Raw genomic sequence first — 24973 nt, 5'->3', positions numbered from 1 at the left:
AAGAAAAACGGCCTCCAGCAGAAGCCTAGGGGTGTGGGTGCGCGCGCACGCGTGTGTGTGTGTGTGTGTATTTTTGGCTGCACTGCGAAGCTTGTGGGATCTTAGTTCCCTGACCAGGAATTGAACCTGGGCCCTCAGCAGGGAAAGCACAGAGTCCTAACCACTGGACAGCCAGGGAATTCCCAAGCATGAGTATATTAAAATTCCCTCAAACACTGCTGGCTCTCACCCAGTGTGGCTTTAGGAATTCATTTGTGTGAACTTTCCACCAGTGCTATGGGGACAGAATCCAGGCTGTAGTGTTTGAAGAGTACATGGCAAAAGAACCCAAAACAAACTAGAAAATATTTCCAACAAATATAAACTGAAGACTATCCTTATATATAAAGGAAGATGTTTGTTAGAAAAAGAATATCCCAGGAGAATAATAAGCAAAAGACTTACACATGTACATCACAAAAGATTTGTAAAAGGCCAAAGAATATGGGAAAAAAGCTCTAACTCATTAGTATTCAAAGAAATGCAGTAAGTCATGATGCTATTGTCATTTCAAATAAAATCCCCAAATTAACAATATAGAAATACAATACAGATGTATACATATATACCCATAATAAAATGTTACTTTACCTGCCCTAGTTCAGCGCCATATACTCTGCCACCCACTTTCCTACACCACACTGGCAGTCTGATCCTCGTGAAACTAAAACCAACTGCCACTTCCTTGCCTGGAACCCTTCAGTGGGCCCCATTCCACTGCAGGCCCCTTGGCCTAGAGAGCGTTAGGGTCCCCAGAATCTGCCATTGGTCGTTCCTCCTCCCATGTCCAGCATCACTCTTTGGGCTCAAGCTCTACACAGTGCAGATGATCATCTGTAGCTGTTGGACCTTCTTGTTTACTCATAAATTTCCCTGGAATACCTAAAGCCTTTCCCCCCAGGAAACTCTATGACCTGGAGCCCCTACGGCACTTTGGGCTTACTGTCATCATTTCACTTAGCACAGAGCCTGGAAATCCTAGTCCTCTCCTTAGAATGTAAGCTACAAGCTAGGACTGTCTTATTAATTTTTGTATCCACGGTGCTAGCACAGTATCTACTTGGTGCGCAGAATGATTAACATTTAAATTGTTTTGTTCATTCCTTTCTTTCATTTTCTTTTATTGTTTTAAATGTTCAGTATTGAGTTTAGAAAAGAGTGTTGGTGATTATACAGACAGCCCATCAGAACTTGAGTATTCTAACTTTTTAACTATACCTTTCTCTGTAAACCAATGTTCATCACATAAACCTTAGAAACTGACTGTAGATCCAAACTGAATTTAAAAGTAAATGAGAATTAATCATCTACCACATGTATTTTCCCTAAGGAAAACAGCTAAAGGCAAAAGCTCTTCCAGAACATAGAGACAGGTTTCCACAGAAGGCAATGGCTTTGAGACATATTAAAAAGGAAGGAAAAAAGAAAAAAAGAGAGGAAGGAAAAGTCAGGAAACTTGGATACAATCTTAACTTTAAAAATACAACTTTGGCTTTAGTTTGTGAATGTTGTCAATTTGGGGACTCAATGGTATTGACTACAGGTGACACACAATCACCTTGACCTCAGCAGAAAACCTTGAGAATGCTCCACAATGGCTGTATCTAAAGGAAACAGATGTTTGCCTTTCATATGTATGGTATGACCCAATGAACACATCCCTTGCCAAATAGTTATGTATAGCTCAAGGATTTTTAAATCAAATATTGATTATTCAGCTAAATAAAAAAAGAATTTAGCAGCATACATAATCACACATATCCCCTTCCCTCATGTTAAGCTTTCACACAGAAGGCTTTCTGAGGCAGCATGTAAAGGTGCCAAAAGCAAACTGATACATGAAAAGGGCATGCCAGGAAAACTGGAGAAAAAATGCCATTTACTCATAAATATGCTTCATTTCATCTGGAGAATTAGATATGTTTAATATCTATATATAAGTTGATATGACATTTTTTTCATCATAATTTTTAAGTATAATCCAAGACTAAAAAACATATTCTTCTTTCCTTTCAAACTTAAAGCTACAGAAGACCCCTTTCCTATCACTGAACTTATTGATCCAAAGACAGTCAATACTGAAATACATGGCTACCTCTCAAAGAAGGGCCAAAATAAAGAGAAAGCCGGAAGTCTTCTCTAACTATTTCAGCTGCTGCCAATGGCAGGCGCTCCTGCTTTCACAGGCAGCACTGGTCGGTCTAACGCTGGTCCAAGTAATCTTCAAATCTTATTTCTGGAGAATGGAAACCTGTAGGGGCTGCAAAGTAAATCATCCAGTGAGACCTTGGTCCTACAGTGACGAAATTCTTATAAAAACTATACGGGCCAAGGCCATCCAATACCACACAAGCATATAAAATACATAAGGCTCCATAGGATAAAACACTAACCATGAGAAATGGTGACTTCTCTCACCAGTATAGAAGTGGGAAAAACTCAAGCCCAGTTTTAAATAGGTTGTCATTTCAGACTTCCTCTATAAAAAGCCAAATTATTACCAGGTCCCAGTGAGTATGGAAGAAGTGTTGGTCAAGGAGATGTTTAATCTATACCTTTGATCCTAGCATAAACCAGGCAGTTAAATAATTTCAAAATGTGCAAAACAGACATTCCCCTTGAGTTCACAAGGCGCTACAAAGTGTCTTTCAAATGATCCACGAGTCCTACTTATTAAACAGCCACACAGGTGAGAACCAAATTCAGGTTTCCAACAGAAATTGTAGAATGTTACTTGGCAAAGCTGCATTTCCCTAAGACAGCTTGTCAGGTAGCTGGTCAGTCTAAATTACTCTGACTCCTCTGGAATTGCTGTCAAATCCCACTTGGCTGAGAGCTGAGGTCAGAGGACGTGAAGGTCAGCAGACGTTGGCTGAGCAGGGCATTGTGTCGCTTCAGGTACACTATGATGTCTCCCTGCTTCTCCACAATCTCTTCCAGGCTCGAGAGAGTCCTGCACAGAACCAAGGTATTCATGGGTTACACATGTTCACCAACAGTCTCTTTGCAAATGGATCTCTACTAGTTTTCAGTACAGCACGTTATATCTGTTACTTTTTCTTAGATTTTATAAGCCAAGGCAATATCCCCAAACGAGATTCTTTCTTTAGACTTGGTTTCACCACAGCTGAGAGGAAGTAAACAAATCAAACATAGTTGTAAACATATTTTAACATATGCAGAGTCCTAAACTCCAAGCATCAGAATGGTCTCTAGATTTCCAGATGGAATAAACTTTTAAATCTCTTTCGCTAATCTTTTACTCCACACTTACCTGAATCCAGTCTCCGATGTAATATTGCTGGGGTAAGCATAGATTTTTTCTTCTTCAAGTACATCAGGCTGTGGCTTGGCTTTATTAAATTTTCGAATTTTCACTAAAATAATAAAGTCATTATTGTCAGGTTATCCAATCACGAAAAATTTTCTAATTCCATTTATTCAAATTTCATTACTAATTGGCTATTCTTTTCAAGTAATATGCAAAAAAAAAAACGGTTCATAAAGTGAATAAACAAATAGGGAAAATGTGCTAAAAGGGAATGGAAATGCTGATGCAGAGGCAGAAGAGTCAGGAAAGAGCCATCGGCGCTCACTGCCCGGAAGTGAAGACACATGGAAGAGCCAGGGAATTCGGCGACCTGGAGGCCACTGACGAACCTGAAGCCCTAACCCCAACATGAGTGCCCTTGGAGACGTGACCTTTGGTGAGGTAATCAAAGTAAGAACAAAGTAATGGGGGCAGTGCTGATCTGAGAGATGAAGGGACACCAGGAATGCACCTGCACAGAGCAAAGGCCATGTGAGGCCACAGAGAGAGGCGGCCACCTACACACCAAGGGAGAAGCCTCTGGAGAAGCCAGGCCTGCAACACCCTGATCTCAGAGGTCCAGCCTCCACAACTGAGAGAAAATAAGTTTGTGTGTCTTAGTCACCCAGGCTGGGTATGTGCTCTGGCAGCCCCAGCAGCCTAATGCACGTGGGTAGAAGTCTGCTGCAGAGAGTTGAATAATCAGACACAACAAGGCTGTTGTTCCCAACCTCGCAGGTTTGGCTACAAACTGAGCCGAACAATTTGCATGTCTGAGTAAGAGCCACTGTCCGGGGGCCCTGCCCCACCTGCGTAATAACCCTGGGACACGGCTGGAATGAGGACTCCCACCACAGATGGTGACAAGGGATCAAGAGAAAGGGCTGAGCCAGGCCTCAGTGATGGCAGTGACTGTCCAATGAGACTGGCCTTAAGAATTGTTCGTGCAGCTCCAAATGGGTCAAGTATTCAACATGTGGGAAGGGGGAGGGGAGGTGGGTTAGGCCCCAGCACAATTTTTTAAAACTCCACATATGATTCTTTCCTTTCTTGTAACAACCCTTGAGATATAATTCACATACAATGCAATTCCTTCAAAGTGTACAATTCAATGGTTCAGTACATTCAAAGAGTTGTGCAACCGTCTCCACAATCAATTTTAGAACATCTTGTCACCCCAAAAAGAAGCCTGGGATCCATGAGCAGTCACTCTCTAGGTACCCCCACCTCCAGGACTAGGCAACCACTAATGTGTTCTCCTTCTCTATAGATGTGCCTGCTCTGGGCATTCCAAGTACACAGAATCATACAATATTTACGACTGGCTTTTTTTTTCTCTCAGCATAATGCTTTCAAGGTTCATCCATACTGCAAGTGTCAGTGCTTCATTCCATTATTCCTTCCTTTTTGTGGCTGAATACTATCCTCTGTATGGATAGAACACCTTTTGTTGGTCTAGTCATCACTTTATCCTAACACCATTTAGGTTGTTTCCACTTCTGGCTGCTATAAATAATGCCATTTGGAACATCTGTGTAAAAGTACACATGGACCCAGAAGTGCATGTGCTGAGTCATATGTTCAACCTGTCAGGGAACTGCCAGGACCCACAGATGATTCTGATGTGACTCTCAGATGAGAATGAGGCTGAAGAAGATTAAACAAAGAGGTTAAAGAGAAATGTGAGAAGGTTAGGAGACATGCAGAGGGTTCATCAGAAAGGACCAGAAGGAAGTGGTCAGTGAGATGCCGAAAGAACCAAGTGAGGGAATGTAACAAGAAGCCCTTGACTTTTAGGTGGTGGCCAAGAGAGTTAGAAATGAGAAGCCCCTCACACAAAAACAGACACACACAGATCAATGAAACAGAACAGAGGACACAGAAATAAACCCACATGCTTATGGTCAATTAATCCACGACAAAGGAAGCAAAAATATACAATGGAGAAAAGAATCTATTCAATAAGCGTTGCTGGGAAAACTGGACAGCTACATGTAAAAAATGAAATTAGAATATTCTCCAACACTGTATACAAAAATAAACTCAAAATGGATTGAACACCTAAATGTAAGGCTGGAAACTATAAAACTCCTAGAGGAAAACATAGGCAGAACACTCTGACATAAATCACAACAATGTTTTTTTGGATCCATATCCTACAGTAATGGAAATAAAAGCAAAAATAAACAAATGGGACCTAATTAAACTTAAAAGCTTTTGCACAGCAAAGGAAACCATAAACAACACAAAAACAAAACCTACAGAATGGGAGAAAATATTTCCAAACCACGAGACCAACAAGGGATTAATTTCCATAATATACAAACAGCTCATACAGCTCAGTATCAAAAACAAACAAACAACCCAATAAAAAATTCAGCAAAACTCCTACACAGACATTTCTCCAAGAAGACATCAAGATGATCAACAGACAAATGAAAAGATGCTCAACATGGCTAATTAGAGAAATGCAAATCAAAACTACAATGAGGTATCACCTCACACCAGCCAGAATGGCCATCATCAAAAGTCTACCAAAAAAAAAAAAAGTCTACAAATACAAATACAAATAAAATAAAATAAAATAAAATAAAATAAAAAGTCTACAAATAATAAATGCTGGAGGGGGTGTGGAGGAAAGGGAACCCTCCTGCACTGTTGGTGGGAATGTAAATTGGTACAGCCATTATGGAGAACAGTATGGAGGTTTGTTAAAAAACTAAAAGCAGATTTACCATATGATCCAGCAATCCCACTCCTGGGCATATATCCAGAGGAAAAACATGGTTCAAAAGGATACATGCACGGGACTTTCCTCGTGGCGCAGTGGTTAAGAATCTGCCTGCCAATGCAGGGGACACGGGTTCCAGCTCTGGTCTGGGAAGATCCCACATGCAGCGGAGCAACTAAGCCCATGCGTCATAACTACTGAGCCTGTGCTCTAGAGCCTGTGTGCCACAACTACTGAAGCCTGTGCACCTAGAACCTGTGCTCTGCAACAAGAGAAGTCACTGCAATAAGAAGCCCTCACAATGCAATGAAGAACAGCCCCCGCTCGCCACAACTAGAGACAGCCCGCACGCAGCAACAAAGACCCAACGCAGCCAAAAATAAATAAATAAAAATAAATAAATCTGTTTAAAAAAAAAAGGATACATGCACCTCAATGTTCATTGCAGCACTTTTTACAATAGCCAAGACATGGAAGCAACCTAAATGTCCATCGACAGATGAATGGATAAAGAAGACGTGACACATACATACAATGAAATATTACTCAGCCATGAAAGAGAATGAAATAATGCCATTTGCAGCAACATGGATGGACCTAGAGATTATCATACTATGTGAAATAAGTCAGACAGAGCAAGACAAATATGATATCATTTATATGTGAAATCTAAAATATGATACAAATGATCTTATTTACAAAACAGAAATAAACTCACAGACACAGAAAACAAACTATGGTTTCCAAAGGGGAAATGGGGTGTGCAGGGAGGGATAAATTAGGAGTTTGGGATTAACAGATACACACTACCGTATGTAAAATAGATAAACAACAAGGACCTACTGTATAGCACAGGGAACTATATTCACTATCTTGTAATAACTTATAATGGACAAGAATCTGAAAAAGAATATATGTATCTGAATCATCTTTCTGTACACCTGAAACTAGTACAACACTGTAAATCAACTATACTTCAAAAAAGAAAAAAGATATGAATAGCCCCTCGGCTTCTGATGGCACGAGAACAGCGCGCCCACCCAAGGGCAGACGGGGTCTGAGCGCTGGGCTCCACCATGCAGCCCGGGAGAGCTCAACAAAAGAGAAGATGCGGCCATCAGGGGGCCAGGCAGGATGCCAGGAAGCCAGCTCTCAAGGACAAGTAAAGAACGCATCTCAAGGAGGGAGCGAGCCACTGTGTCCAGTGCCACTCAGGAGATGAAGGCTGAGACTCGACTGTCCCATGAGGCTTGCCTCTAAATTGGAGTTACGTTCATATGGCATCTCCTTATAATGGTGTCTTCCACATAATAACTCCAAGATAAATGAAGAAACTTGGAACAAGTTTAAGTTTCTTGAACTGGGGAAAAGGAAATAACAGTTACAGAGTATTAAAGTAAAAGTTAAGAGGCAGAAATAAAAGACAATAGCTCAACAATATAAAAATGTCCATCTTTCAGACTCATCTTCGTGGGGTTTTTTTTTCCTGAAGGTGTTTTTTTTAATTGAAGTACAGTTGATTTACAATGTTGTGATAGTTTCTGGTGTTTGTGGTTTTTAAAATAAATTAAATTGCATGCAGTCAGCATATATCAGATCACAGGCCAGGCAATAACACCAGTGCAATCTACATGGAATGAGAATCTTCCACTCTTCCTTTCCACCACAATAAGCCAAGGAAAGCTCTCACTAAACCGCAGGACACTGGACATGGGCCTGCTGCCCCTTACAGTCCTTTCCTCCTGAGCTGAAGCCCGATCATCAGGGCTACTGGAAGGCTGGTAACTGAGTGGCATTTTTTTGAATCCTTGCTTATTTTTAAACAAATGGAAAGCTAATCAAATCACCGCAAATCTTTTAAGTTTTATTTTCCTAGTTTTTTCCTACAGAGACAGTCAGGTGCCCAATGAGAAGAGTCCATCTTGACTTCTAGAGATTAACCACTTTACTGCAGACAAATTAGTCAAATTTAGATTAGAATTAGTATATCAAAGAATCATGTCATGAAGAGTTACTATCAGCATTACCAAAACTAGGTATCTTTTAAATCTTTTTAATATAGAGAAGCAAGAAAAATGCATGTATCAGGGAATCAACCTTAAATTTTTTGTGATACATCGAACAAAGTCAACATTTGTCCTAGAAGCCTTAAGAAGAGGCACAAAACAGTAAAATGAAACACAAGCTTTGGCCCATGTGACTTTTCCTTCATAACTGAAGAAATAATCTCTTTCAAAATGGACAGATAAGGTATTTTATTGTCACAAAACAACTGTTGCTCAATGCCACCAAATTAGCTGCTATTACAGATTTTAGTGCATGTCAGTACTGCAGCAGGAATGAATCTTGTTTCTTTCAGGCTTGGATTTTTTTCTCTTCAAGTATCCTTCCATCTATTTTTCATGTTAACATGTTTGAAGCTTATTTAATCTTACCACTGAGAGTTCTGAGAGACAGCCAGACAGAACAATCCTCAGACAGTTCTAAATTTAGAAAGAAGTGGGTTCTTAAATGGTTTATCAAAATCAAGTTTGGGCTAAATGCAGTTTTGCATGTATTGACTTATTTACTTATTTTATTTTACTTTTATTTTGCCACACAGCCTGTGGGATCTTACCCATACCAGGGACTGAACCCATGCCCCCTTCAGTGGAAGCGCAGAGTCTTAACCACTGGACAGCCAGGGAAGTCCTATATTTAGCTATATTTTAATTTAAAGCCAGACTTACATCTCAGTTGCCTTTGAGGACGCAAAAGTTTGTAGATCTTTTTTCTTTTTCTTTCTTTTTTTTTTTTTTTAATGAAAAGCCTTCATTCTAGTTGATAAGAATTTGTGGATGACACAACTTTAGAAATGCGACTCACCGGTATGTTCCTGGTGGTTTTAAATTAGAGGAGTCTGGATGTGGTCAGCAATGAGCTATGGGGTCTCAATAGGGTCTCGGCCACGTAGAAAAGGTTTCCCGCCAGAAAGGTAATGGGCTGGGCTTCAGGTGGGGATGCGACCAGCAGTGAAAGGCCTTTCTATAAGAACAGGCTCCTTGTCATTCTCACCTGTGTACACGAGCAGGCACGTCAGGGAACAGACCAACTCCACAGCCAGGGTGGCCAGAATGAGGTCCAGGTACAGTGCGCTGGGCTCGGGGAAGGAGTGCTGCAGGCAGAGCAGGAGGAGGAGCGCCGTGCTGCCTGCGGGGAGGAGACGCAGCGTGGGTGCGTGAGCGGGGTGGGGCGGGGCGGAGTCCCCGATCCCACGCCGCCGCCGCTGCCGCAGCCCCCGCAGGGGTACCGCAAGGGCGCGGGCACCCACCCAGCTACGCGGCGACGAAGGAAGGTAGAGGATGGAAATCAAACACAACACGGCTAAGAGCAAATGATGCCCCATGACACAAATACGTAAGAATCTGGACTTTTTTAAAACTCAAGGAGTGAGTTTCTACGAGGACCCGGTGGCCCCTTCTGGTCGTGCAGCACAGTCAAGGACGAGGCGAGTATCCAGAAAAAAACCGGGGACACGCTGCTGACCTTGGACAGATGACCTAACACCTCCACTCCTCGTCTGAAAAATGGGGTGACAATAAATATGAGCTGTTTCCCCCCTGCTCAGCATATCCATTATTTATTTTTGAAGACCATTTTAACCTCATTCTGCACTTACAGTCTGAAGACTGTCAAAGAAAAGTTTAGGGGCAGAAGTCATTTGTGTAGTGTTTTATCTTAGAATTTCCTAAAACTAACATATCTATCCAAGTCTGATCAAGGCTGGGGAGATGCTCATTTGATTTACCTTCTGCTTCTTGGTACAAAGGGGTGACTGTGAGCCAAAGAACCCTGTTTAAATAACCTATCAGAAGTCCCTCTACACAAAGCAATGGTCCAGCACAAATCCCTAAGCCCTTCCCTTACACTCACAAGTGTCACAGTGCCTTAGCATGTTGACCAATAGCTCAATTTATGAATTAGTTTTGTGTACAAGACATATACAACTTTACAGCTTTAGGGAGAGGAAAAAACTAGGGAAAAACCTCTGCAGGGAAAGTGAACACACAGTTTCCAGAGGATTTCTGATGCCCTGAGCAAGGCCTGTGTCAGCAGTGTGGCAGGTCACAGGGTGAACTTGCAGGCTGGCAGAAGAGACTGCAGAAGTAAGACATTCCCCTGAATGATAAGCACTGTGGACATCATGAGAGCACCCTGCCCAGCACCATGTCTCCAAGGGTCAAGTTTTCGCTTCAGTGAAAAGAACAACTAAATATGCAACTTGCTATGCAGCTAATAACATTTGATAGAGTTCAGGATGTATTTCGATCTAAGGAAGGAGAACAGATAAATCAGATACACATTTTCAACTTATTTGGAAGGAAAGCAAAGCCCCTTCTCCCATCTCCACAAAATAAAGTAAAATCAATTTATTTTTCTCTCTGCAGAGAATAACAAGCATCAGGATGAAGCTAACCATACCCAGCAATACTATCAACAGGCAAAAAAAAAAAAGAATGGTTACACCCTTCGAATTAGCTGGAAGTTCTATATCCTCATACATTTACCTTCTTTTTCTTCAAATAAGACAAAAAAATATTTAAAGAAAATAGAAACAAAGTAAACACCTGCCCCAATTCTCCTGGATTTTCTGGGTCCTTATATGAGTAACTTAAAAGTGATGCCGTCTGTGATTAAACTGAGGGTCCAATTGTTTAGAAACAGATTGTGATTAAGAGTCACATGTGTAGCAATAATTTGAAAGTCAGAGGAAAGGCAAAGATTAGACAATCTCTTGGTGGGCCTCAAAAATACTATCTCCAGACCATCAGTGGAGAAACTGAACGTTATTTTGGTCAGTATACAAATAGGTTTCTGCTTTTCTCTTTGTCAGAGGCGCAAAGATTATACGGACATCTTCTGGCCATAAACGAGTACTGCAATCAGCAGTAGAATGTAGAAACCGCAATCTTCCTCTGGGGGCAGTAAAGGCCCCCCCTTGGAGATGCTTCAAGACCAGCCATTCCAATACAATGCTTCTTTCACTGCAACCGCTGGGCCCTCCCGCTCCCATTGACAACCTCGCTGAGCAGATGAACTCACAGCCTGCCCTTTAAGAAAATGCACTACCAGAACACAGGAAAAACATTAAATTCTGTAGAGCTGTTTTTCTGGGGAAAAATTAATTTCTAATTTGGTTTCAAAATGTTCAAACATTTATTCTGGACTCAAATTGAAAAAGAGGGCTTTTTAGAAAAGGTAGAAACCTTGACAATTAGGCAAAAATACCTAAAGAAGTTCAGTTTAATTCCATTAAGCCTTTAAATTGTCTGCATCCTGGACGGACTTTCTGACCTTGCCTTCAAAATTGTTTTCCAGGTTTTCTGTTTTAGTAATACATCTTATTATATAACAGTCTTTCTCTTACTGCGAGAAAAGCACCGAGCTTCATTTAAAATAAAACAATTCCCTCTTATCCTACAAGTATCAACTAGCATCAGCTGTATATCTCCTTGAGATGAATAAGTCTGCTAGTATCAAAAGGGGGAAAAAGTCCACATTTCACACAGGGGTACCTTGCTCATAATGAAGGGGACAGAAAATGCTACCCCAAAATATGCCTCCTTTGTCTTAAGGATTATTTTAAGCTGATTATTTTTAAGAAACGGCAGACACAGATGAAGCTCTGAAAACCAGGTAGGAGTTACCTTTTACAAGAGACATTTACAATTATAAGGGAAATCTCCATTTGTAAGGTTATATCCCTCTCTGTACCAGGATGACTCTAAATCTCTAGAAACTCTAATCAATGCAGAAGGCAAGCATAACAAACTTACCCTTGTTTACTGTGCTTTTCCTGGTCACCTCCCAGAACTATCGCCCCTTCCCCAACCCTCCCCATCTTCTTTGGTCTTTAGCTGGAGATATTATTTAAGAGGGTGGCTTAGGCCACTGTGGAGTTACTCAGTTTTCCTGGGTCTCTCCCATGTATACAGGAGGTATAATGTTATTAAACTTCTATTCGTTTTTCTCCTGTTAATCTGTCTTTTATTGGTGGAATCTCAGCCAAGAACCTAGAAGGGTAGAGGGAATATTTTTCCTCCCCTACATAACAAATACAGATTTCAAAGGGAAATATAAGAAAAACTTCAAGACATTAAGGTGATCCTAATTTTAGTGGCCACATCACTCTCACAAAAATGAGAGCACGGGGCTTCCCTGGTGGCGCAGCGGTTAAGAATCCGCCTGCCAATGCAGGGGACACGGGTTCGAGCCCTGGTCCGGGAAGATCCCACATGCCGCGGAGCAACTATGCCCGTGTGCCACAACTACTGAGCCTGTGCTCTAGAGCCCGTGAGCCACAACTACTGAGCCCGTGTGCCACAACTACTGAAGCCCGTGTGCCTAGAGCCCGTGCTCCGCAACAAGAGAAGCCACCGCAATGAGAAGCCCACGCACCGCAACGAAGAGTGGCTCCCGCTCGCCGCAACTAGAGAAAACCTGCGCGCAGCAATGAAGACCCAACACAGCCCCAAATAAATAAATAAATAAATAAATTAAAAAAAATGAGAGCATGTATTTGATTATAAAATCAAACTTAACATTTTCTTTCTGCTGTCATTTATTACACTCAAGCAAGCCACCGAATAGCTGAGTGAGACAACTGGGCTTACCAGTGGAGTGTATCATTAGCGGAAGGCTTTTAAGATGCCTTGTTGACCGGTAGATCTTGTTATAGCCTCGGTTTCTTACTTTGCTGTGGTGATACTGGATGTATCGTTCAAGAAGGAAATGCAGAATCCACAAAATCACTTTTCCGAGGATTATGACTGTCTGAACTTTCAATGGGTTGGTATAGTTTCCTGGGCACTTGTCTTCAATTGGATTGGGGTAAGAACAAAGCACACCTGTTAAAAATGCTAAAATAACAAACACAATCTGGTGGAAAGGAAAACAGTAGAATTAATATTCAATATTTGGATTTAAGAAACAATAATGACCATCCCCAGCACATACTCTTATACCTATGACTTTCAGTATCCTACTTTTATGAGTTTAAAAATACTTTCTTTTTGCCATTTTTACAAACTTTTTAAACAGATAATCTGGAGAAAAATTTGCAGAAAATTTGGGAAACAGATAAAATCACAAATAAGAAAATAAAAATCACCCCAAATCCCATCTAACAAAGATGAGTACTTAATGTTAAATTCAATTTCCTGCCCACTTCTCTTTTATTAAAAAGAGTAAAAAGTTAATTTAGCACCTCAAAACTAACTAATAAAAATCATGAATTAAAAAAGTTTATTTCTAGCTTCAGTTTTAAGAGAACAAGAATAACTATCCAATTAGATTGACAAAAATTTAAAAGATTGATGTCAACATATGGGCAAACAGACAGCCTCATAAAATGCTGACTAGTCTGGGAAGTGCTGCTGAAAAATAATTTGGAAATATCTTGACCCAGAAATCCTACCTTAGGACCCTATCACTCAGAAGTAAAAGCACAGTACCTAGGATATATGGACACATATATTTACTGCAGTGTTCTCTGTATTTGAAAAAAACCTGTAAATTGCCCAAGTATATGTATGCATCCATAGCAGAATATTTGAATAAATTAAGGTATACCCACTCACATAATAGACTGTTATTCAGCTATAAAAGAATTAACTAGGCAACTTCCCTGGTGGCACAGTGGTTAAGAATCCTCCTGCCAATGCAGGGGACACAGGTTCAATCCCTGGTCTGGGAAGATCCCACACGCTATGGAGCAACTAAGCCCGTGTGCCACAACTACTGAGCCTGTGCTCTACAGCCCACGAGCCACAACTACTGAGCCCTGGTGCCACAACTACTGAAGACTGCATGCCTAGAGCCCGTGCTCAACAACAAAAGAAGCCACCGCAATGAGAAGCCCATCCACCACAACGAAGAGTAGCCCCCGCTCTCGTCACAACTAGAGAAAGCCCAAGTGCAGCAACAAAGACCCAACACAGCCAAAAAAAAAAAAAAAAAGAATTAACTAAAGCTCTATGTATTAGTTTGGGTGGATATCTATGACATGTTAAGATTAAAGAAAGTAAGGTGTAAAGTAGTAGTTCAAAGTGTGGTCTCCAGGCCAGTTAGAAATGTAAATTCTCAGGCCCCAAATCAAAATCTCTGGGGGTGTGGCCAGCAGCCTGTAGTGTAATAAGCCTGCCAGGGTGTCTGGTGCATGCTCAAGTTTGAGGAACACTGCTGTTGAGTAATAAATACCGTATTATCCAATCTTCTCTTTTTTGGAAATGGGGGACATCCTTTTATAACGTGGTAATCTTTTTGTATACATTTGTATGAACTTAACAAAAGACACTGAAAGAGATACAGTGAACTGACCCCATTTATTAACTCAGGGAGAAGGGGCGAAGCAGAGAAAAGGGAAGATTATATCTTTGTATACTTTGGTAATGTTTTACTTGTTAACCATAAGGCAGTATTATTCTGTAATTTTTTAAAAATCAAAGAAAATTTTAAATGCTGTCATTAGCTTCCATCACCAAGCATCCAATAGCAACCAATCTTAGCATGTAATAAATCTATTTAAAATTTAAGTGGTTTGTCAAGAGCAGTAATATTTGCTACAGCAGCTCAAGATGCACATCCTCATAAAGCAAAAAGTGGAAAAGTCAACATATTCCCTCTACTGTAATATACTGTACATTGAACCCAACTGATCCATTTTATACAAAGTAGCATATAAAGACATTAGTTTTTCTTGTTCTTTAACGTAAGATTTTCTTAGTCCTAAAATTAGGGCAATCAATCCCATAGTATCGAAGGCAGGCAATTTAACGTAAGAAGTTTTTTTTAAGTGGTGTGTGTGTGTACTGTACATACATAAAGAGTGTTATACTCTTTATATAATTTATAATTATATAATTTATAAATTATATTAATACAAAGAGGCACAAGGAAAGAAGCGCTTCAGCTGCTATCTGGGGATCAGGAAGCCATGGCAGAATCAGGCCACTTATTAGATCTACATGAGGAAAACGGGTGCACCTCTGTCCTCAATGCACTCAGTCCTGAGTGCAAGTCTTCCACAGTGCACCTCACTGGAGCAGCAGCTGGGCCAGTCCTCAGCCACATCCACCCTCCTCATGAACACCCAAGGAGTGGTGAGAATCTGCCTTCTTTTGATCTTTCACATTGCAGCAAAGAACAACTACAGCCCCTAGTGTTTGAGACTGTAGTAACCAAAATGAGCAAATAATTAACAGACTTGGAGCAGAGCCCCCAGTAAGCCTACAAGACCATTCATACATGTGTCTTGTTTTGTTTTTATGACGTTGAACTTTATTTATTTTTATTGAGGGATATAATTGACATAACACTGTATAAGTTTAAGGTGTGCAATGTGTTGATTTGAAACATTCGTATATTGCAAAATGATGGCCACCGTAGCTTTAGCCGACACCTGTATCATGTCACATAATTACCATTTCTTTTTTGTGGTGAGAGCAATTAAGATATCTAGTCTCCTAGCAACTCTGAAATTTATATTAGGTTGACTATAATCACTATGCTATGCATTAGATCTCCAGGATTTATTTATCTAGTGGTTGCAACACACATTTTTAAAAATCCCCAGACATTTGTAATTTTTTTTTTTTTGACATTTGTAATTTTATCATATAAAACATGGGGCAACAGTACACTGATTTCTCTGCTTAACACTATTTCCTAGGTGTAAATAAATAGATAAATTTCCATGTCAACATATATAGATTTATCTGTATCTTTTTTTGTTTTTATAACTGAAAAAGTAATACATGGTAAAAAAAAAAAGATTCAAATAGTACAAAAAGTAAACATTAAAATATATTAGGTGTCCCTTCCACTGAGGCGCTCAGTACAACTAGCATTAAAAGGGTCTTGTGAATGCTTCTGGAAATATTCTATCACAGAATACAGGAATAAACGTTAAAAGTTTCCAGTACCAATTCCAATGTGTGGGCGGGGGGAGGGGATGGCAGAGTGGGGTGGCAAATCTCTGACACCAACTGGGAGCTCAACTGGTGAAATGGGTGTCTTGATGAAGACAGCTCAACTCAATTCTGACACTACCTGGAGAGAGCATCAGATCCCATGGGTTAAAGGCTCAGTCCCACAAGACTGCCCTCACTTCAGATGCTAACTGCAAGTCCAGGTTGTTACCAGTGCTTCTTACCCACTGGCTACAAATCAGAGGTTCCCACAACCCCCTCCTTGGACTTTAGACACCACTTACAAATCCAGGTTGTTACCTGCACTTCTGACTGACAGGCTATAAATCAGAGGTTCCCATCAACTCCTTCTTGGGTTCAATTAGTTTGCCAGACTGGCTCACAGAACTCAGGAAACCTGTTTACTCACCACATTACCAATTTATTACAAAGGATATTAAAAGATACAAATCAATAGCCCGATGAAGACATACTTCCTGCCAGTTCCCAAACAAAGGAGCTTCTGTCCTGGTGGAGTTAGGGGGCCTGGCAGGTGGTTCATAACAAGTGTTCTAGCTCACCAACCTGGAAGCTCTCTGAACCCCCTCCTTTTGGGTCTTTATGGAGGCTTCATTACATAGGCTTGGTTGATTAAATCATTGGCCATCGGTGGATGATTTAACCTCTAGCCCCTTTCCCATCCCCAGAGGCCAGGGTGTGGGACTGAAAGTTCCAACCCTTTGTTCCTGCTTGGTTCCCCTGGCAACAGCCCCCATCCTTAGGTGCTTTCCAAAGTCATCTCACCAACATAAATCCAGCAGTGGTGGAAAGGGGTTGTTATGAATATCAAGACACCCATTTCACCTTTACGACTTTGAAGCGATTTTAGGGACTGAGGACAAAAGACCAAAAATTATAACAAAAGATGCTCCCATTGCTCTTATCACTCAGAAAACTCCAAGGGTTTTGGGAGCTGTGAGCCAGAAACCATGGATGAAGACCAAAGACATATGAGAACTATATTTTGATCATCTGAATGACCAAATATATTTCTTATAAGTCACAATATCACCTATATACACAACATTTCTCTCAACACCCTTTTAAAATGTACAAATAGGAACATTCTATACACACCATTGTAAACCTCATTTTTTTCCATTCAACAATGAACTGTGAAGGGTAATCTAAATATATACACATCCACCCCAAGTTTCTCCTCGAAGTTTCTCTTTTAATATTGTATAAGCATTCCTTCATAAGGACAGGACATACAAAGCATCTTCTGGGTGGTGGCAGTTTGTAGTTTCTTCGTATCACAGACAACATTGCTATCATAAACGATATCCTTACATGTGTGCAAATATGTCTACAATAAATTATTTGAAGTAGAGATATGAGTAAGAAAGTATGCACACTTTAAATGTTAATAGATACAGCCAAACTGCCCTCTGAAGAGGTTATAAATTTTTGAAAAACATCGCCTTTGGATGGATCACTTTCTCCCAGTTAACTTACATGTATCAACAAGAGAAGATTTGCAATGATGACTGTAGGAAGAGGGTGGAATCTGGGCCTAAAATGAGCGTGTAATGAGTGATGTGGGAGATGCTGGGTGTCCAGAAGGGGGTCATCATCAATACTTTGGATGAGATCCAAGGAACCCTGAGGTGCAGAAAAAAGGAAGCAAGCTATAATCACCACTCTCTGGATTATGTTTCCAAGACAAATCTACTAAACTATAAAGATTTAAAATTCATTACACAAATTATAGACAAGAAAACACACTCCCTACCTAAAGCCAATTTTGAAAAAATACCATAAACTTCTTGATGACTACTGTAAACAAACTGGTAAAAATAATTATTAAAACAAGTAGAAGAAATCTTAATTCTTTATCTCCAAATGAGGTAAGACATGAGATTATGTATAAATAATCACATTAACTATCAATTATTAATCTCATTAATCTCAAATAATTTTCTTCAAGCCCTCAAAACTTAGATATTGATTTATTTAACATTATATATATACACACACACACACACACACATATATATATTTACATTTTTGGCTGTGCCGTGCAGCATGTGGGATCTTAGTTCCCTTACCAGGGATCAAACCCGTGACCTCTGCAGTGGGAAGCGCAGTTTCAACCACTGGACCACCAGGGTAGTCCCCAACATTATTTATATTATTGATAAAAATAATTACATATGGTTGCAATTCTTAAGCTATATCTCGGTGTTCCACAAAATTTTGGAAAGCTGGTTGAGGCTTTACTAAGAGGTCTTAAACTTTCAATCATGAGAGAAATATGTTAGAGTGTTAATAGATACAGATCACCCTGATAGACCCTCCAGGAGATTTCAGTATGTAGATACCAGATTCTCAATGAAAACAACTAGCTGCAATGTCACTGAAGTAGCCAGCAAAGGCTGAGCTGCAACCTCAAAATCTTGTTAGTCATGTTTAAAGTTAGGGTCTTGACAGGAACAGCATCTTAGGTATCTGGTGCATAAAACAATCTCTCCGTCTCAGAGCCTTACTGAAAACTGTTACATATAAGGCACTGTTCCTGAGATAAAAGAATATAAGACACAGTCCCTATTCAAAAGGAGATTATATTTTCATCAGGGAGGTTAGGATAAAGGCATGCAGGACTGAACAATATAAGAATGCACAATAGAATATAGTGTGTGGCATATTATGGGGCAGTACATAATAAATTAGCAAATGAATAGCACAAATGATGCAAAAAATTTAGGTTAGATAATTGCACTAGAACAAGAGGGAAATGAAAATTTAGTGGGAAAAGGCGAAGCCTGAGAATTGGATTTGGAGATAGAGGATATGGGCTCTTCACTTTGGAAGGGGTAGAGAGGGGGACCAATGGTGTAAGGGCAGGCTGCTGTGCACCAGGATTATAAAGATAACACAGCGATCTGGGAAATGACCAGATCTGGAATGGGCTTCTCGATTTCCACGCCCAGGCATTCAATGCTGCTGCAATTTTTTTAATTCAATGCTTAGATAGCTTCCTGTTTAGTTTGCCATAACTCATGGAGCAATTCTGATGATTTCTATTCTCTTCCAGACTCCTCTGCTTCTAGCTTTCTCAGTTACCAGCTGTCCCACCTTTACGGCTCTTCCCTTAACTAATGTCCATGAACCTCTCCAGGCCATCCTTCCAGCCTCTGTGCCCATTCATCCCTCCCCACCTGTCAAGTGTCTGTCTTAGCAAAAATGCTGCCTTCTCTGATGCCTCAATGCTGTTCCAACTGCCTTTTTCATCTGACATTGTAGTTTTTATTTCTGCAAGTTTGAGTGGGTTTATTTTATATCTCCCATGTGTCTTTTTAACCTTTGGAACATACAGAAAACAGTTATAATAATTTTTTTAAATGTCCTTGTTTGCTATTTCTAGCATGTCATTTTTGAATCAGTTTTAATTGACCCATTATGTCATATTTCCCTGCCTCTTTGCATGCTTGATCATTTTTTCCACTTTATTGAGATATAATTAACATGTCACATTGTGTAAGTTTGCATACTATGAGTTGATTTGATACACTTATATATTGCAAAATGATTACCACCATAGCATTACCTAACACCTTCACTAAATCACATAATTAGCAATGCCTGGTAATTCTGGTCTGGATGCCAGACATTGCAAAATTTACCTCTTTGGGTGCTGGACATTTTTGTATTCCTATATTATTGAGCTTTGTTCTGGGATTCAGTTAAGTCACTTGAAACAGTTTGATCTTTTTGGTCTTTCTTTTAAGGTGCTTTCTTAGGTGGGATCATACCATGTTTGGTCTAGTGCTAGTTATTCCCCACAAGTGAGGCAAGACCTTTCTGAAAACCTAATACCCTGTGATTATGAGGTTTCCAGTGTGGCTGGAAGAACAGGCACTATTCCCGGCCCTGCATGACAGCACTGCTCCCTCTAGTCTTTCTGAGTGGTTTTTCCCCCAGTCCTCAGGGAGTTTCCTCAGAGGCACGAAGAACAGGACTCAGCTGAATACCTGAGGGGACTCTGCACCTCTTCCGAGCTCTCCCTCTGCGCTGTGCTCTCCTTTCTGGGTTCTCTGTCTTGTGAACTCCAGCTGCTTTGGTATCCCCAGATTCAGCTCCATCTCAACTCGGGGTCTACTGAAGCCCCACTTGGTCCCCCTTCCTCTGCCCACCCCGAAAACTCTCTCAAGGCAGTGAGCTGGGGCCATCATATGGCTCATGTCATTTGCTTCCCATCTCTCCAAGTTCACTGTCCTTCATCGCCTGATGTCTATGATCTCAACAAGTGTTTTTTCATATATTTTTTGTTTTGTTTTGTTTCATTTTTTTGGGGTTTTTTTGCTTTAAAATATACTCTTTATTTTTTTCTCCAATTATAAAAATAATACATTATCCAAACAGACAGCTTAGGAAGCACAAAAATCCACCCAGGAAAACGACAACAAAAGCCCCTCCATCCCACCAGCCAGAGATAAGCGCTGCTGGTGTCTGTGACAAAGGCACACCTGAGGCCGTGCACCGCGTACAGATGATGCCTTTTAAGTCCGGGCAGAAGACAGAAGAACTCACACTAGAAGGAAGGCTGCAGTAAGGCTCCAAAGTTTCTGCACATAGAACGGTGGCCTTAAAGTCTCCTCCCCTTGACCATTTTTGATGGTGCAGAGCCCCACCCACCCGGGGACACAGGAAGAGCACGTCCCAGCTCCCTGGGGACAGGGCTGGTCTCTCCTCCTCTCAGCCAGACACCCACGTCCATGGCCACATGAGATGCCCCAGGGCTCCACGGGGCATAGCGGGGACATGCAGGCAGGGACCCCGAGACTGTGGGTGCGACCATGCATTCCAGAGCGGGCACCAGGAGACAGGGCTGGAGTCCCAGCTCTGCCGCCCGCTGCCCTTGGACCAGGCAGTCTCTTGGGCCTCAGTTTCCTCGTCTATAAAATGGGAATAACGCCTACCTCATGGGCTCTTGAAGGGACTAAATAAAACATGAGAAGGTCACAGCACTGGCATATCTCAAGGGTCAATAAATGTCACAGTTCCCATCACTCCTTCCCATTAACCTGCTTCGTGTCAACCCTGTGGCTCTCATTTTTTAAAAAAACTGTCCCTCTGAGCGCTGACCAAAGCCCGGGGGGTAAAGGGGAGCTTTATCCTATCCAGAGCCAACCCGAGTCTAGATCCAGCCAGGCCTGCCAGGTGACGAGAACCCGTGAGCCAGGGGCCTGGACCCTGGACCAGAGAAGAGCAGACTGGTGAGGGCTCTGCCAGGGCCACGTTCACGCTGCAGAGCAGACAGGGCCCAACAAAGGACGGGCCTGCGTGGAGGGGTCCCGTGGGGGGCGGCACCGAGGCTACCCGGCAGACCTTGGGGGAAGGAAGCCCTTTCACCGGCCAAGCTGGAACCCTCCCTGTAAAACAATGAATCCCCCATCATTGTTTTGCCTTTAATCACATTTTTAAACACTTGACATACGAACATCTGTTCCCTGATGTTTTGTCTTTGTGCATCTGTCATCCTCAAAATGAAAGTCCGGAACCTTCTGCACTAATTTTAAAGTTGGGCTGGACGTTTAGTAATGAACAAAGCTGCTTAAATTTCCCTCTAATTCTCTCTAAGTCTTCATGAAGTTTATCATAAGTAGGGTCATCATAAGAGAATTTCTGAATCATTCCAATCAACAATTCTAAGACCTTCATCTTTTTGCTGTCTTTCTCAGTGGCGTAGCGGTGCAGGAGACATTTCCAAGCAAAAGCAAAACCCTGGTACCACCCGATCTCAGATCCGATTCTAGCTCCATGTAACGTGCCGTACTGTCTTCCTTCAATCATACCCAAACTACTTCCTTCTTCATAGCCTTCCTGATAACCTTCCCCGTGAAACCACTTCTGGGGAGGTGAAGTCCACTTCCGGGGGTGGCCGTGCCTGTTTTTTCGTATATTATATACAGGTTTTTGGTTCTTTCAGGTAGACGGAAGGACAAGGTATCAAAGTGGTTCGAATAAGGTGTGCTTCACAAGGGCAGGACTCTACATTATACTATGTTCTTTGTACCTTTAGTACCTGATACACAGCAGGTACTCAATATGTGTGCTGAGTGAATGAAAGACGGCCCAACTTCTTGAACAGTTGGGATCCGGGAACTTTTTAAAAGGTAGCATTGAAACCCTGACTGTAAGACAATAGTCTACTTTATCTCCCACTCGTTCCCTTTCATGCACCTTCTCCTCTAGCCTGCATGAGCTTTCTGGAATGCCCCACAAATATCTTCTCTTATCTTTTTCAGAATACAACTCATCCTTCAAGGTCCAACCAAAACTTATATTCTCTATAAAACTTGTCCTGCCAAGTGTTTTCTTTCTACTTTAAAACTCCTAAAAAAGTACTGCCCATAATATTAATTTGGAATATTTCTTATGCTGCCTCGTATTGTTTCCTTTATGTGTATGCCTTTTGTTTTCCCTGACTACACTGAAGGGGCTGGGGACAACATGGTTTCTATGTCACTTATTCAATGTTCATGAAATACAATGTATTTGGTGACTACATCAAATACACTGCCCTTTGGAGCCTATAGGAAATGTGGGAAAACCATACAAACAGCACCCTCTGGAACTCACCACCTGCAAGTGAAGATAGCTGTTGTTTTTTCCATACCATCTCCTCCCTCTTCTTTTGTGACAATAGCTACTTCCTTTGGGGACCCAATGTCTACCTCTGCATTAAGTCTCAAGGGGAACATCCTTTGATGCTCTTCACCCTCCTCTGGCCTGGGGTGGTCATGAAACCAAAAAGGGCTGGGCCAATTCAAGTCTCTCTCAGAGCAGCAAAGCAAACGGAGTCCATGGTTGAGGCGATCCATCCCAGGACAGATTCTGAAAGGACTCCTGTGTCTCTGGATCCCTTGAGCTGCCCTTGTTTGGATCCTTTCAGAGGCCTAGGTGTTCATCTACCCTATATCCTTTCACATAAATCCTTTTCTTCCTTAAAGTAGCCACAACTGGTTCACCCACTTGCAAACAAAGAACCATTAACTAAAAAGCCTTTGTCTCTTTTAACTCATTTAGGTGTCTGGGCCTAAGACATGGCACACAGTTTTTAGCTTTCTACTGAGTGGTAGAGACCATATCCACAAAATACCAAAAGCAGGCGACTTGCTCAGATCTAAAGCTATGTAGCTATTGGTGAAACATTACTCTCCAACTGTTTGGTGAAACAAATTTCTAGGGTTGTACTAATCCCAACGCTAAAAGCTACAGAGCCAAGAACCCTGGGGCAGCTTAGCACCAACCAAGAAGCATTTACTGCACACATTTTGATGAGTCTCTAATTTTCCTCATACTCATTTTCTCCACACATTGTCAGTTCATGAATCTCACCCTTAAAAAATTTAGAAACAATCAGTTTTTCTTTAAATACATATGAGTCTCAAATCTACTTCCAGGTGTTACAGTTAGCTTTCCATGTTCTCAACTGAAAAAAAGATAGAATTTTTTAGTCTTATCATTAGAAATTGTTCGGTCTTTATTTAGTCAAGATAACTGAACTATAGTCACTATTTGCACAAGAATCTAAGGTCTTGTGTAGGGCTGGAACTGTGTTTCATGTGTCTTGCCTGATGCACCTCCTTCAGTGGTAGGATCACAGTAATATTCCTATTAATCTATTAACTCAAATCAGTGCTTTAATATAACTATCAACTTTGCATTTTTCAATTGCAAGAATTTTGTGCCAATGAGCAACCCAGTTAATTTTGGGCACAAATACATGCTTTTCCTAAAAATGTTTTAATACATTTAAGCAAAGATTTTTGCAATTACTCTTCACTCTGTACACTATATACACTGTAACTAATGCACTGTTTTTTTAGTAATCTGGTTTGGATCCAAAAAAGTAAAGAGATTTAAAAATCCCTTCACTCCTACCATGCCCCGGTTCAAAACATCACATTGTTTTTCTCCAATGTGGGTTTTCGGGTGATGATAACGACAGGTCTGCCCGCGGGACGCCGCAGCCGCTCCAAGTCACAGCTCTCAGGGCCAAGGCCGGGACCCAAGAGGAGGAGGACTCGCCCCTGCGCACGGGCGTCCGAGCGGCCCCGCTCCCGAGGCCACGCGCGCACCTAGGGCCGCCCCAGTTCCGGAACCCGACACGCGTCCGCATGGGGCTGCCGCCCGCCCGGCCTTCCGCCGGGAAAATAAGCCCGGGGCCAGCGTGGACCCCGACACCGCCCCGGTGCCTCCTCCCACAACCCCGCGCCCGGGCAGCCCCGCGCAGGAGGCGCCCCTCCAGCCAAGGCTGCCAGCAGCATCCGCGCACTCACGTCCTCCATACTGCCCGCCGGCGGAGGCCGCAGCCCTACCGCCCAGCCTTCGCACCTGCGCCTGGCACCACCTTCCAGGACCCGCCCCGGGACCCGCCCCTCGCTTTCAATTAGCCGAGGCGCAGAGGGCGGACCCCTCTTCCTCGCTCCAGGGCTCCACTGCCAGAGGCCTTCCCGGACCCGCCCCCTCGCTTCCGATTGGCAGAGGGGACAGGATGGACTGGCCTCGCCTCTCGCTTACTATTGGCAGATGCCCGACACCTAGATCCGGAATGGCCGAGGAGGAGGGGGACGTTTTACTCCCTGAAGACCAGCCTCCGGCCACCGCTGCCTCTGGGAAGGCTGCAGTGCCTGGGGAGCCCGCAACCTGCGCTCGCGTCCTAGGTTGGCCGGAGATTTGGGCACTAAAGGATGCGTTCCAAATCCAAGAATTGAACTGTTTCTGGCCGCCACTTGCTTCTTTGTAAAACATTAACTTTTCTCGGTCTTGCTTAATTATTGTTTGCGGCACAGCTCCGTGCACAGAACCAGCGGTGGAATCCCAGGTTCCCATTCATAGCTCAAAATTCCACCTGCAGAGGGACACGAACAGAATAAA

General features: G+C 42.0%; 1 protein-coding gene across 3 annotated transcripts; it reads right to left on the bottom strand.

Annotated features, from left to right (window-relative positions):
- Window positions 1-1934: 1934 nt before the first annotated feature.
- TMEM192 (transmembrane protein 192) lies at window positions 1935-24463 on the bottom strand. 3 transcript variants are annotated; one of them, XM_059922655.1, is made up of 6 exons: window positions 24376-24463; window positions 17546-17692; window positions 12734-12998; window positions 9135-9269; window positions 3314-3416; window positions 1935-2992 (listed from the first exon to the last, which is right to left on the bottom strand). In XM_059922655.1, the coding sequence occupies exons 1-6, from the start codon at window positions 24382-24384 to the stop codon at window positions 2854-2856; spliced, it is 798 nt and encodes a 265-aa protein (XP_059778638.1). In that variant the 5' UTR covers window positions 24385-24463; the 3' UTR covers window positions 1935-2853. The 3 variants fall into 3 exon arrangements, with proteins under 3 accessions (XP_059778638.1, XP_059778639.1, XP_059778640.1); XM_059922656.1 differs by lacking the exon at window positions 24376-24463 and adding an exon at window positions 23978-24347; XM_059922657.1 differs by lacking the exon at window positions 17546-17692.
- Window positions 24464-24973: the final 510 nt, after the last annotated feature.

The sequence above is a fragment of the Balaenoptera ricei genome, chromosome 5 (assembly GCF_028023285.1).
Source record: "Balaenoptera ricei isolate mBalRic1 chromosome 5, mBalRic1.hap2, whole genome shotgun sequence".
Lineage (NCBI taxonomy): Eukaryota > Metazoa > Chordata > Mammalia > Artiodactyla > Balaenopteridae > Balaenoptera > Balaenoptera ricei.
Note: the sequence above shows the minus strand (reverse complement) of the source record. Positions and strands in the feature narration are given on the sequence as shown.